The sequence below is a fragment of the Syngnathoides biaculeatus genome, chromosome 8 (assembly GCF_019802595.1).
Source record: "Syngnathoides biaculeatus isolate LvHL_M chromosome 8, ASM1980259v1, whole genome shotgun sequence".
NCBI lineage: Eukaryota > Metazoa > Chordata > Actinopteri > Syngnathiformes > Syngnathidae > Syngnathoides > Syngnathoides biaculeatus.
This window is the reverse complement of record NC_084647.1, coordinates 13,466,544-13,479,764: the sequence shown is the minus strand read 5'-3', so window position 1 is coordinate 13,479,764 and position 13,221 is coordinate 13,466,544. Positions and strand designations below refer to the sequence as shown.

The following is a 13,221-nucleotide window of genomic DNA, read 5'->3' as shown; positions in this document are numbered from 1 at the left end:
ATGATTTATTTGTGTGATACAGCTGTAAATAATTATTTGAACACCTGTCTATCAGCTACAATTCTGACCCTCAAAGACCTGTTAGTCCGCCTTTAAAAGTCCACTCTGTGTATTATCCTGAATCAGATGCGCCTGTGTGAGGTCTTTAGGTGCAAAAAGACACCTGTCCACCCCATACAATCAGTAAGACTCAAACTTGTAACATGGCCAAGACCAAAAACAGCAGAAACAAAATTGTACAACTCCACACGGCTGGAAAAGGCTACGAAGAAATTGCCAAGCAGCTTGGTGAGAAAAGGTCCACGTTTGGAGCAATTATTAGAAAATGGAAGAAGCTAAACATGACGGTCAATCTCATTCGGAGTGGAACCCCACGGAAGATGTTACCTCGTGGGGTCTCAATGATCCTTAGAGTGGTAAGGAATCAGCCCAGGACTACACGACAGAGTTGGTCAAAGACCTGAAAAGAGCTGGGACCACCGTTTCCAAGGTGACTGTTGGTAATACACTAAGACGTCATGGTTTGAAATCATGCAGGGCACGGAAGGTTCCCCTGCTTAAACCAGCACATGTCAAGGCCCGTCTTAAGTTTGACAATGACCATTTGGGATGATGCAGAGGAGTCATTGGAGAAAGTTTTGTGGTCAGATGAGACCAAAATGGAACTTTTTGGTCATAATTCCACTAACCGTGTTTGGAGGAAGACGAATGATGAGTTCCATCCCAAGAACACTGTCCCTACTCTGAAGCATGGGGGTGGTAGCATCATGCTTTGGGGTGTTTTTCTGCACATGGGACAGGGCGACTGCTCTGAAGCATATCAAGGTTCTGGTGTGGCCTAGCCAGTCTCTAGACCTAAACAACATAGAAAATCTTTGTAGGGAGCTAAAACTCTGATCTAGAGAAGATCTGTGTGGAATAGTGGGCCAAAATCCCTCCTGCAGTGTGTGCAAACCTGTTGAACAACTACAGGAAACGTTTGACCTCTGTAATTACAAACAAAGGCTACTGTTCCAAGTCTTAACATTGGTTTTCTCAGGTGTTCAAATAATTTTTTTGCAGCTGCAAATAAATCGTCAAAAAAATCATACATTGTGACTTCTGGATTTTTCTTTTTAGATTATCTCTCCCACAGTGGACATGCACCCATGATGAAAATTTCAGACCCCTCCATGATTTCTAAGTGGGAGAACTCGCAATGTAGCAGGTGTTCAAATACTTATTACTACTCCTACTATACTTATACTTCTTCCCTGTGTCTCTAACTATTGCTTTGTTTAGGCGTTTATTTTTTTTCTTCCGGCACAAAATCATTTTACCATTTCTTTACGGGCGTCGCTTTTGTGGACTGGCCCTTCCCTCAAACGTTGGAGGCGTAGAATTGTCAAAAAATTGCTTTAAAATTGATTCAGCGTTTCATAAAACTGGGACCTTCTGACCGGCAGTGCATTCGGACGCTGTCGAAAATTCCGCTGAACAAAGCTGGTGCCACACAGCAATGCAGTATAAAAATCTTTCAGATTCTTCCAACAATATTTGGCTGCTGTGTACTTGGTGTGCCAGCCACGTTGTTGTTGTTTTTTTGGGCTCTTCTTCTACTGGAAATGCTTTGAGATTGGACTCCAGCAGTTCCAAGTGAGATATTTCCTACTTCGCATGAGTCTGGAATTCACAGGGATCCAAGATGTCCACCCTCAAGAGGTATGTCCCGAGACTTTTGTCAGCATGCAAACGACTTAATATAGTACTTGCATGTGCATAATATTCTCTTGCATGTGCACCCAGGGCCAAGTGGAATAAGGTATGAAGTCCGGTTATAAATTATGTACACGCTTGTCTCCGCACGAGCAAAAACATGGCTGCTGCTTGTGAGGCCAGCTTCAATTGACTCCTGAGTCCAAATGAAAATAAATTCTGCCAGTCTGCATCCATGTCATGATTAAATACAAGATACTTTGCTTGGATAGATCCTCTCGTTCGCTGAATGGCTAACAGTAGAGTGTGTGGGTGTGGCCCGGGGGCTTCGACTAAATTAACATGCACACACCCCCACAGTACACACTCGCGCGCATTATTCACATGCACTCACACTTGAGTTTCCCTATGAACTGCTTTTTGTAGTTTAATATAAATGGCATACTTGCTTCTCCCTTCACAGGCAAGTCACGTGGGAAGTCTTACATGTCAAATCAAAGTTTTTTAAACCCTCAGGTCTCAATCATTTTAATATTAAATGTCTTTATTTTCTGTGACCTGTAAAGAATTTTTCTTCTAAAACGGAATTTTAGAAGAAAAACTCACACAAGTCAAAAGTATCATGAGCACCGCTGGAACCCAACAGGTCACAAATCAATTGTTATTAAGCGGAACCTTCAAAGTTGAACAACTCACAAATGTTCCATTGTCAAAAGCTGGTATAAGCAGGTAATACACCGCCTTTCTAGTACCTCCTAATTATGGGTTGTTTTCACTGACGTCACATACTTTTTGCTGAATTACGCATATGCCACCGCGCGCCACCATTTAATCTCTCGACCTAACGCGTACCGGTGTTGTAGCCTGTGTAATGCTCTCCGTTACTATTTGAGTTTTTGTGTTTCACGGGTGTCTCGGGACTCAAGTACACAAGAGAGGACTTGCTAACCATCGGAGAGCCTTCTTCTGACTGTTTTTCGACAACTCTCGCCAATTCGCTGAAGATTTTTCCAGAGTTGCTAGTCACTAGCTCTTCAAAGCCTGGCGATCCGGTACACAACTCTGGCTGCATAAGCGAGGACGTCGTCTAACGCTTCCGACGAAAGACTTTGGAGGTTCTGCAGCTCTGTGCTTCACAGGGACTTGAATTTGTGGACGATTGCCCGACGCTGCTATCACGCTATCCGGCTTCAACCTCCATCGTGCTGATTGTGTCGCCGAGCTAAGCTAACGAGCTTAATCGATACTAATAGATCCTTTTTTGTTCGTCACTTGAAAGATTCGAGAATTTTGTGAAATACTGGATTTATTTTGTCGTCTTTCTGCCATTGCCATCAAATTGTAAACAAACACTTTGCTTTGCTTGTGGTGAACTAATATCCACCGCCTTTTGTTTCCCGCGTTAGCACAACGGTAAGTGCTCCTCCTTCGTGATTTCTGTCACAGAGTAAAAGATCAAGGGCACAATACTGCACTTTTGTGACGCAGTCCTGCGTTCCATGATGTGTATGCCAGGTAGCGTAGTCGTCAGTCTGGGCTTGATGTGATGTCGGTTGCGTCTTCGATAAATGCGGTTAGAAACATAATGTCATCCACCTTGCCAACGTATGAGTAACGGAAGCTCAGGGATCGAAAATGACCGCCGTTCGAGCCAGCACAACAGGTGACTTCACGTGAAAACAACCCAAACTTACTTATATTCACTTGTCTAAGATCTGAAGACTGAAGCATTACGGTCCAGTCTTCACCTCATTGCATGGACGCGTTCTTGCTTCCTACAGTATGGGAGGGCGGGGGTTAGACATACTGCTGCAATACTGTATGTATGCTGATGCTAAAATGTTTCTTAATTTACTGTGCCGTAAATGATGAAGGCACCATGGCGATAGTTTGACTCTGGAACAGATCAATTCAATCTCTTTCCAGATGTTTTGAAATGAAACCAAATTGAAAGTTGAGAGCGTGGCGTTTGACTTTGAAGGTTCCATATAACTGTTCTGCATATCGCGAAAAAGTGGACAGGATATTCGTGGCATATTCCTGGTTAATCTGGCAAAAGCACAAGCAATGACCTCCATCGCAGGATGGATGCAATCCGTGCTTGTAGCAGTATTTGAAAAGCTGATTTTTCTAGCTTCTTCTCCATTCAAGGGTGTCATTTAGAACACAAAACAACCCATTTTCATATCACCTCTGGGTTTTCCGTTTGACTCTGGTGGAGGGAGCAAATCCCCCCTCATGTACCCGAAACTATTACGTCAAATGATAGATATCATGTGCATACTGCTTATCTATCTGTATTTACAATGCAAAACAATATTGGTTACAGAATGTACAATACATCGTCCCGTGGCACGGGCTTGCTCTACCATAACGGATACTTTCCACTGCTCCGGACTCGCCCCTTAGGGATGCCTCAACTTTTTCTTTTTTCTTTTTTTCGGCGCGACTTATTGAAGTGCATCGATATTCGTCCCGATTGATCTCAGCCGGTGAGACGGTGTGCTGGAGATAAGGACAGAGAAAGAAAGCGTGCAAAGGAAGAAGGGATTGCAAAGGCACACTAGATAGAGAGGCTACTTGCGCTATTTTAAGCAACGTTCAATCAAACTGCACTGGGTCTGTGACTATGTGACAAAAGGGGCATTGGCTGATAGCGCAGACGGTCCAATAACAAAGTGGGACCCGCTGATTCAGCCGGAGTGGCGGTCCGTTATAATGGATCCATTCAGAGTCCTGACAATGACACCGTACACACTCTACGACCAAAGTCATCATACTTCTCATTCCCTTTATCGGGCTTAATTCACTATGTTTTCACTATGATGCCTGAAAACGCCAGCCTCATCTCTTCTTTGGGTTATTATCAATAAGAATGGCAATGTCGAAAGTCGGAGGAAAGCGAGACAAGAGCAGAGGCTGCAAGAAACTCACGGAGGCAGAAAAGTTACTGAACTAGCGGACTGTTTTTTGTTTCTTTTTTTTGTGACAATCCTAACAACAGAGTGGCATCTCTCGTCCTGGCAACGCTATGAATCTCATGCCGCTCCAAAAAGTAGATCCGGCAACACGAAAAACTGCTGGGGAAATTCCTTTCGGAAACATTTACGATGATGATGGCGATTATGTAGTCCAGAGTGCTCAAGGTAGCAAATCTTTTGTCTACACTTCTGTATATCTGTGGGTTTTCTTTATGGAAATGATTTTTACCCGTAGGTCTTAGCAGCGTGCTATGATCTGCCAGGAACTCCTTTCTTTGCTTCCCATCGCATCCTCTCATTTCATGCGATGTGTTTTCGAGCTGTCATCAATTGCTTCTGATCAAATCAATTACCGTAATTTCCGGCCTACAAGCCGCGGCTTTTTTCACACGCTTTCAAACCTGGAAAAGGTAAGAATGAGACCGGTGGAATATATGTCCCGAGGAAGTAAATTTTACCAGCCCTATTAGCGCTGCGCTAGCTTTAGCGCTGTGCTAGTGGCCTGTCTCAGTGATATTTACTGGTAAGTTTTATTTTAACCGACCCTGTTAGCATTTGCTTTAGTGCGGCGCTAGCGTTAGCGCTGTGTTAGTGGCGTGTCTCAGTGATATTTACCGGTAAGTTTTATTTTAACCGACCCTATTAGTCTTAGCGCTAGCACGACTTAACTCTTTCTGTGTACCATCTTTTTTTGTAAATATCCCATGTTTCAATGTGGGTTTCAATGTGGGCACATCTGGCTTTTACACAGTTGCGGCGTATGTATTTACCAAATGGTATTTCCCTACAAATGTGCTCTGTGAGGCTTGTAACCAGGTGCGCTCTGTAGGCTGGAAATTATGGTACAGTTGATCCCACACAATTACAATCGTAAATAATAAAACATTACAAAGCTCAATTCATCTTTGTTATTAATTTCATCATCTTATTAGAAGAGTGAAAGCAGGTAGTAGAAGTGAAAACGAATTCTATTCGCTTGTGAATTCAGTAACTTACTGCAATGAAAACGACGGCATCGTCCTCGCTCCCCCCTTCAGCGCACATTCATGGTTAACACATTTTGGTTTCACTTCTGAAATGCAGCAGTTCAACAAAAATAAAGACAAAAACAATAACCCATTTTAAGGAATGGTGGCACTTTCTTATGATAACCAATCCGCCTGTCAACCATTCGACCAGTTCGGAAAAAAAAAAGAGAAACACATAAAACAAAGAAGGCGAAAAATTACTCCAGATGAGTTAATAGTTGCTTATTCCTTATATCAAAGCATGGTGTGTCTATAGGCCTAATACACGGGTACGTGTTTAATAGTAGTAAGGTATTCAGTACCAGAAAAGAGGTGAAGACTCGGTTAATGTCACTCCACTTGTTAGTGCTACATCCTTATACCTGAAGTTTGCCCAGCTGGTGGTGAAGCAGATTGGGCTGATCAGTCAGATGAGTGAGTCCAAGTCGGTTCCTGGTGGATTCCTCCCTTAAAAGAGAGGTGAACGGTGCACTCACAAGTACACGAATGCTCACTCACAAACACACATACACATTGAAATACTGTGTCTGGCCGCACGCACGGGGCACAACTGGGTCAAACCATGGGTGGCAAATGGAGTCTGTGGTTTTGGGTCAGGTGCTGGAAAGTGACATCATCCCACTGGAGAAGAAAACATCTGCAGTCTCCATCTCATACGTATCATTGGTGGAAGGGGTGTGGGGGGCTACGTCTACGATCATCCATTTGAGTGTTTTATCCGATTGTTGCCCCTTTTCTCCGTTACATCCCTAAAATTGTGATATGACAAATACTCGACGAGGCCGTCCGTCCAGCTCGCCGGGTGCAGTGCTTTCTTCCTTGAGTCGCAAGGCACAAACAGAGCCTTCTCTCTGAGCTTTTTTTTTTTTTTTTTTTTTTTTTTTACATTTTCTTTTATATAATTCAGTAGGGGGAAAGCATTTCATATTTTCCCTTTTTAGTATGCATTCATTAGAAGTAATTTTGGACTTATAGTATTGAATTTTTAATTACATCCCTTTAACTAGTTGCATTTCTTTGTTTATGGTAGAGTCTTAGTCTTTGGGAAGTGGGTACAGGGTTGGGGGGGCAGGAATTGGAGTCATGGCATGGCTGCAGGGAGGAGTTAGCTTTCAGTCCTACACAGTCTGGAAGGCCTTGGTCTGGGCAGGGACCATGAGGGTCGGCGGTGTCGGCCCAGACATATTCCTGGAGTTGAATTTGGGAGTGGTGGGGGGCTCGGTGTTCTTGGCCGGCACCACTGTGTTGTAGGCTGGAGGGGACTGAGGAAAACCCGGAGGTTGTCCATTTTCCTTGAGCGCCGCAACTGCAGGTGGGCGGGGGCGGTGGCCACGCTGGGCGCTGTTGTGCACCATCGACTGGGTGGAGGAGGCCCCTGAGCGTGAGCTGCCGGAGCGGGACGAGGAAAGCGAGTTGGGCTTCACCAGCTTGGCTTTGGGAGCCTCTGCGTCCTCCCTGTCGGGTGGACAAACACATAGGAACAAGAAGAATATTGTCAAGCTCCATGTACACTAGCTGACAAAATCGAATACAGTCCTCATCAGACCTTTGTATTTGTAAGGATAATGAGGAAAGAAATACAGTACAAATAAAGTAATGGCTGGGGGGTTGTTACCAACCTCACACCCAAGCGGTTGCCACATTGCCACTCCTCACTTGGTATACAAATAGAAAATATTCCATGCTGTATCACATTGCAATGTGACTCCAGGGAAAAAAGTTGGCATCTGCCCACCCGACAATTAATTGGGGTATTGCCTTTTAGAAAAGCGGCGACTACTTGAGGAAATGTAGTTTGTTCCCACAATTCTCAAAAATTTGACACAGACACGAAGTAAAGTAGTCCCAGCAAAAAGGAGGAAGCGCAAACCTTATCTCATTTGGAGTTTCCTCCTCCTCATACTTCTTTTTCTCTTTTGTTCTGAAGACAAGCCAGACGGTTAATATGACGATGAGCACACCCAGGGAAATTCCCACGACTGCGCCAGCCATCTTACCCATATCCTTCACACCTGCAAAAACACAACAGATTACATTAGATCCACGAATGACTTGGATGTTGCGTGATGGTCGGAGGGGCCGCTGGGGGCAGAATGGCCGCTGCACTTCTATCAAACTAACCCACGGGAGCTGTGGCTGCACATGCGACTTACCGCCACTAGGTGTCACTGAGCAGAGACTGTGTAATAAAAAATAAAGTGTCTTTGAGTCCTGATAAAAGTGTAACTCATACTGACATTTTTCTAACATTTTGACTGAATCTGGTAACCAAGCCAAACCAGAACACCCCCCCCCCAAAAAAAAAAAAAAACGAAAACAAAACTCAACCAGCCAAATCTTCAACAAATTGATTAGAAACTGGCAATTTTGCTTTGCTGTACACAATGAACTTATTGCACCATTAAGGGAATAAGGCCGGTAGTTCTGAGCTGACGTGCCAATTTGTTTACTTCTGACCCCCAACTGCTCTGGCGCTCTTGAAATGTATTAGTGTGACACTGAAACTTTAGTGCTGGAGCAAAGGTGGCGACCACTAACCACCAGTATGTTCAGTGCAGTCCCTTGTGCTGGTGCATTGGGGAAGTGTGGAAGTATGGGGGGAGAGAGAAAGGAAATGAATGCGATTCCATCTGCAGTTTGCAACAACAGCCATCAGTCAGTGTGACAGGTGGAGGTGAATGCCACAATGATTTGCCCCCCCCCCCCCCAAACACTCACGCTGCATTGGGACCTCAATGGTGCAGTTCTCCTCGCCCACGTCATTGCTGGCCGTGCACCTGTAGACCCCTGTGCTGTCCATGGTGAGGTTCCTCAGGGTCATGAGTTCAGGGTTCTTCAGATCTGAACAGCACAGACAAGTACGTCCACATTATGGTGTGGTGAAAGGTGGTAGCCTACTCAGGTAGGTATGACGTCGGAAGAGTATGCAATAAATCCGACAGACCTATTTAATGCCAAATGTCAAAAACAAACTGGTGAGACTCCGCCCACCTAGACACGAAACGATTAATTGTTTCAAATCAGGGGTGCCCAGACTTTTTTTTACCCCAAGATCTACTTTTCAAGCAGCCAGCCTCTCGTGAGCTATCGACAGGGGGTGGGGGATGATGGATGATGCTCCCCAAACCGTTTTAAGGTTAATGTTATGTTGCCTCCCAAATTCAAAATACAGAATTAGCTTTTTGTGCACTGTACTGTCTGTGCGCTCATCCTGGATCAGGCTGTGCCTAGGAGGAATTTTAAAATGACACACCATCTCATCCTGCACTTTCTACTTTGACTTCAGACCAGACCTTTCCCACTCGGAAAAGAGAAAATCTCGTCTAGTATAACCACTTTTTCTTTTATTAGTCACATACTCTGACAGTCATTGCATCTTAAAACAACAGCATTTCTTTTTTAACTTTCTCTCCATTAATATTCAAGGTAAACATAAGCAGCATGTCTAGCTCATCTTTGCTCTACGTTGCCCAGACTGTGTTGCTAACTAAAGCAGCGGTGGTGGACGCTGTCATTATAAAACACATTGACGGGCTGCGTAAGTACTGTGACATTTGTAATTATCAATGTGCGTCTTTAAGAGTCGTTGGGGGGAGTGTGGTGGAGCAGCAGTTATTGGAGAAATTTCCGCGTGCTGTCTAAAAGAAACCAGTGGCTTCTTCTTTTTTACAGTACGCATGTGAATTGTGCCGTTGGATGCAACAACCAGTCATCCCTCACTCATTGAATCACAATGCAAAATGCCACAAACTGAATAGCTATATGCTATACTTTCAATTTGCATTGGATTAACTTTTATTTTTTGCGCGCAACGCAGAATATCTGCGAAGAGACTGCATCAGCAGTGCACAATTGCGCACGCGCGCAGTTTAGAGGGAACATTGGCTGACATCTTTTCTTTTTTTTTGGCACGCCGACCAGTCGATTGCAATCGACGCATTGAGCACCCCTGTTCTAAAGTAACAGTACTCTCACTTAAGTATAATATTCAGCTTCTCTACTCACTTCTGATTTTAATTACTATACAGCTCTTTATGGAAAATGGAGATGTAACATATGACACATACTGTATAATAATGTCAAGGATTAAAAAAAAACGCTTGACTGGATAAATGAAGGACGTAAAAATTCCTATTATGAGAATGAATCCTTATTACACATCTTTGCATGCAGCGGGGTCAAATGCCTAATTATCGTATTTTTTTTCCCCCCTTACCTATAAGTGCCAGGTTTGGCAGTTTGCCAATGCTCTTCCCTTTGTCTAGCACTCGCTCCCACTTGTAGTTGATGGGGTCGGAACCGTCGCTGGACTTGCAGCTCAGCTTGACGTCGCTGCCTTCCAGGAGGTCGCCGTCCATCCGACATATTGGCTTGGAGGGTTTCACTGTTAAAGCAGGATGAAAACAACTCATACTTTAAATATTTATTATTAACACAATATTTGCAGTAGTGCATGAATAGAAGCTTGCTGAAATTGTCAACGTGTGTTCATGTGAATCTGTGAAGAAAACCCGTGTTTGCACTTTAGTTGTACTTTTGATTTGGGTGACCATTCATATCCAAACCTAGAAATTTATGCTTATCAATGGAAATAAAACATTCTATGGTGCGTCACCCAATTCCATTCATCCATTTTCTATTGGGTTTGGGTTCATTCTGGTCATGGCTGAGCTCGACCAACCTAACATATTTTTTGATTGTGGGAGGGAGCCGAAAACACGCACAAGAAAGGCGGAAAATATGCAACATTCACATGACAATGCTGGAGCCCAGCTTTGCAATATTAAAGTGGTAATATTACTGTAATAACGAAAAATTTCCTGTGGGAGAAATTAGGTATCTACTTATTGTAAGGACATAAAAGATCAAAAAGTGCCTGATATATTTTGCAATTACATATAGTGACTAAAGAATAACAAATACAATGATACAAAAGAACGAAGCCCGATAGTGTTACTAGTTTACTGTAGTACTAGAAAAGTAATAATTTGTAAACTAAAAAAGGTGCCTATTTTTTTTTTTTAACTCATAACCTCCTGTTTATTTTCCTCTGATAAGAAAACTCACTGTTTTTACAAGGCATCAGTTCACAACAATTTATACTGCATATAGTTCATAGTCTCACTGACCTATTACATGCAACACAACACAAATGATATTTCTCCTTCTACAGTATTGATCACCGACCCCCCCGAATATTTAGTACATAATATATCGATAAGGGCGGCACGGTGGATCAGCTGGTAACGCGTTGGCCTCACAGTTCAATCCTGGACCCGCCTGTGTGGAGTTTACATGTTCTCCCTGTTCCTGCGTGGGTTTCCTCCGGGCACTCCGGTTCCCTCCCACATTCCAAAAACATCCAATATTAATTGGACACTCTAAATTGCCCCTAGGTGGGATTTTGAGTGCGGCTGTTTGTCTCTATGTGACCTGCAATTGGCTGGCAACCAGGTCAGTGTGTACCCCGCCTCCTGCTTGTTGACAGCAGGGATAGGCTGCAGCGCACCCCGCGACCCTCGTGAGGATAAGCACCGAAGAAAATGTATGTACGTATGTATAAGTTTGATTACTGACCCGTGCTCCTCAACCGCAATTAAAAATTAAGATCACTTGTCAACCATTACCTCCAGCAGGCAAGTCTTCTTGCCATTTGAAAAACAGAAACTACTTAAAAAACGTAACACCGTTTATGGTCCATGTTGACACCTCTTGTACTGTTATAAACCTGTGAAATGTGAACATGTACCAAATAAAACTGACTTATTGTGAAATGTAATTTTTTTTTTGAGCGCATCAAGACTATAAAGCCAATGTATGTAGTGGTAAAGAAAATTGGTACGTATATTAAAAAGCTTGCAGACCTTAAAAGCGAAACATAACTTTTTGTTGCATAGATTTTGCTCATTGCAGTAACCCAGAGTGGGTTTTCTAGGCTGGCTTGTGAGTTGATCAGAATATTTGTGAGACATAAACAATAAACATATGGATGAAAATAAAGTTCAAACATGGGACTCAGTTTGCGACTGTTTAAACAGTTGATGGAGACCTGTTCAATGTCTGTTAAGCTGGCTCTGAATTCTGTTATTTTCTATTTTTTCCTCCCCGCCACAGCTCAAAGGTTTCAGTCGAGCAGCTGAACAGAGAGAACCACAGAAGAGAAGTGCTGGATGCTGCTGAAACGTGCGCTGCCTCTCTGCCTTTTAAACGCACCGGACAGCTTTGCTGAGCTATAAAAAAAGCGAAAATAGCTTGGCTTCTATCCCAGCAGCGTATTTTTAGATCAGTGGCGAGCTATTTTTAAACACTCCTTTTTCTATTTTGCCGTAGTCGCAGTGTCGTCTTTTGTGCGTTTGGCTGTGGCAAATTGTCTGCAGCGCTGCAGCACGTCCCAAAAGTTGCATTCTCGTCAGGTGACTTGTACGCAGGCGTTGGTAGCCCATCTGAATATTACAAGGAGTTTGTTGACGTGACTTAAAATGCTTGACAACAGGTCAAAAGCTTTTTTCTCTTTTCCAAATAACTAATTATTCAATTCATTTCTAGAAAAATAACTTATCAATTCTCCAAATAATTTATCAACACATCTATTGATGGGTCTTCAAAAGTCTGGCAGTACTTGTTAGTAGCTGTTTCACAGTCAAACTACAACTCACACCGATTGACAATTCTTCTCAACTGTTCAGTAAAACTAACATGCAAGCATAGGGAAAATATCTTCAAGGCAAAAGTGAAGATTTGAACCCCAATCTTGCAGCTTCGGGAGTGTCAGCTTAAAGTAACTGAATCAGGAATAAAAAGCTGCACAAGCACATGCGACGACCCTGCTCACAAAAATATACAATTCATGGGTGCAAGCTGCTGTAAATCTACAATTGAAATCCACAATCAGGTGTGTTTTCGGAAACTGGCTCATAAAAACGAGCATTCGCAATCCACAGGCAGCAGGGCCCATAAACAACCTGCCTGGCATCAAGCTATTATCTCGGGGAGCCAAATGCAAATGTCCGTCCCTCTCAAAATCGAAAGTGTCACCGTGGAAGCTGAGGGCAATTTGTAAAAACGGAGGCACTAACTCACTGAAATGTCTTTATGGAAGCGAGATGAGAGTGAGAGGATTAACAGACTGTTCTATTAGAAAACCAATAACCGCGGGCCGAACTAATCTCCCATGATGTTTTAATAAATCGCTCGCTTTTCCGTCACTGAGATGATCTCGCTCTTCCCGCCGGACTCTGTGCCTGGCTTGAGTGGTAGGCTCGCCACCCTTTTTTTTTTTTTTTTTTTTTTTGCCGTTTGTCCTTCGGAATTGTTTGGCGTTGAGCATGCAATGATGCACATTTCCACTGTGCTAACTCTGGAGCTTGTTGGACAAATGAGGGAAAATAGAAATGAATGCAAAATAGGGAGATGAAATAGACAATTATGACTTCGCTGAGGATTAAGGAGGCCAAAACAAGCTATCCAGCCCCCGCCCCGCGTACACCCACACACACAATTTGTGTAAATAATTTTCC

At 43.3% G+C, this 13,221-nt stretch overlaps 1 protein-coding gene across 10 annotated transcripts in view; it reads right to left on the bottom strand.

Annotated features, from left to right (window-relative positions):
- Window positions 1–3,874: 3,874 nt before the first annotated feature.
- The window catches only part of clmpb (CXADR like membrane protein b), a 72,280-nt gene continuing 62,933 nt past the window's right edge, over window positions 3,875–13,221 (bottom strand). For all 10 annotated transcript variants that reach the window (XM_061827365.1, XM_061827373.1, XM_061827363.1 and 7 more), the window contains 4 exons: window positions 9,921–10,088; window positions 8,423–8,545; window positions 7,575–7,716; window positions 3,875–7,159 (listed from right to left, as the gene is read on the bottom strand). In XM_061827365.1, the coding sequence (XP_061683349.1) occupies window positions 6,823–7,159; window positions 7,575–7,716; window positions 8,423–8,545; window positions 9,921–10,088 (770 nt within the window). In that variant the 3' untranslated portion in view covers window positions 3,875–6,822. The remainder of the gene's footprint in view (window positions 7,160–7,574; window positions 7,717–8,422; window positions 8,546–9,920; window positions 10,089–13,221) is intronic.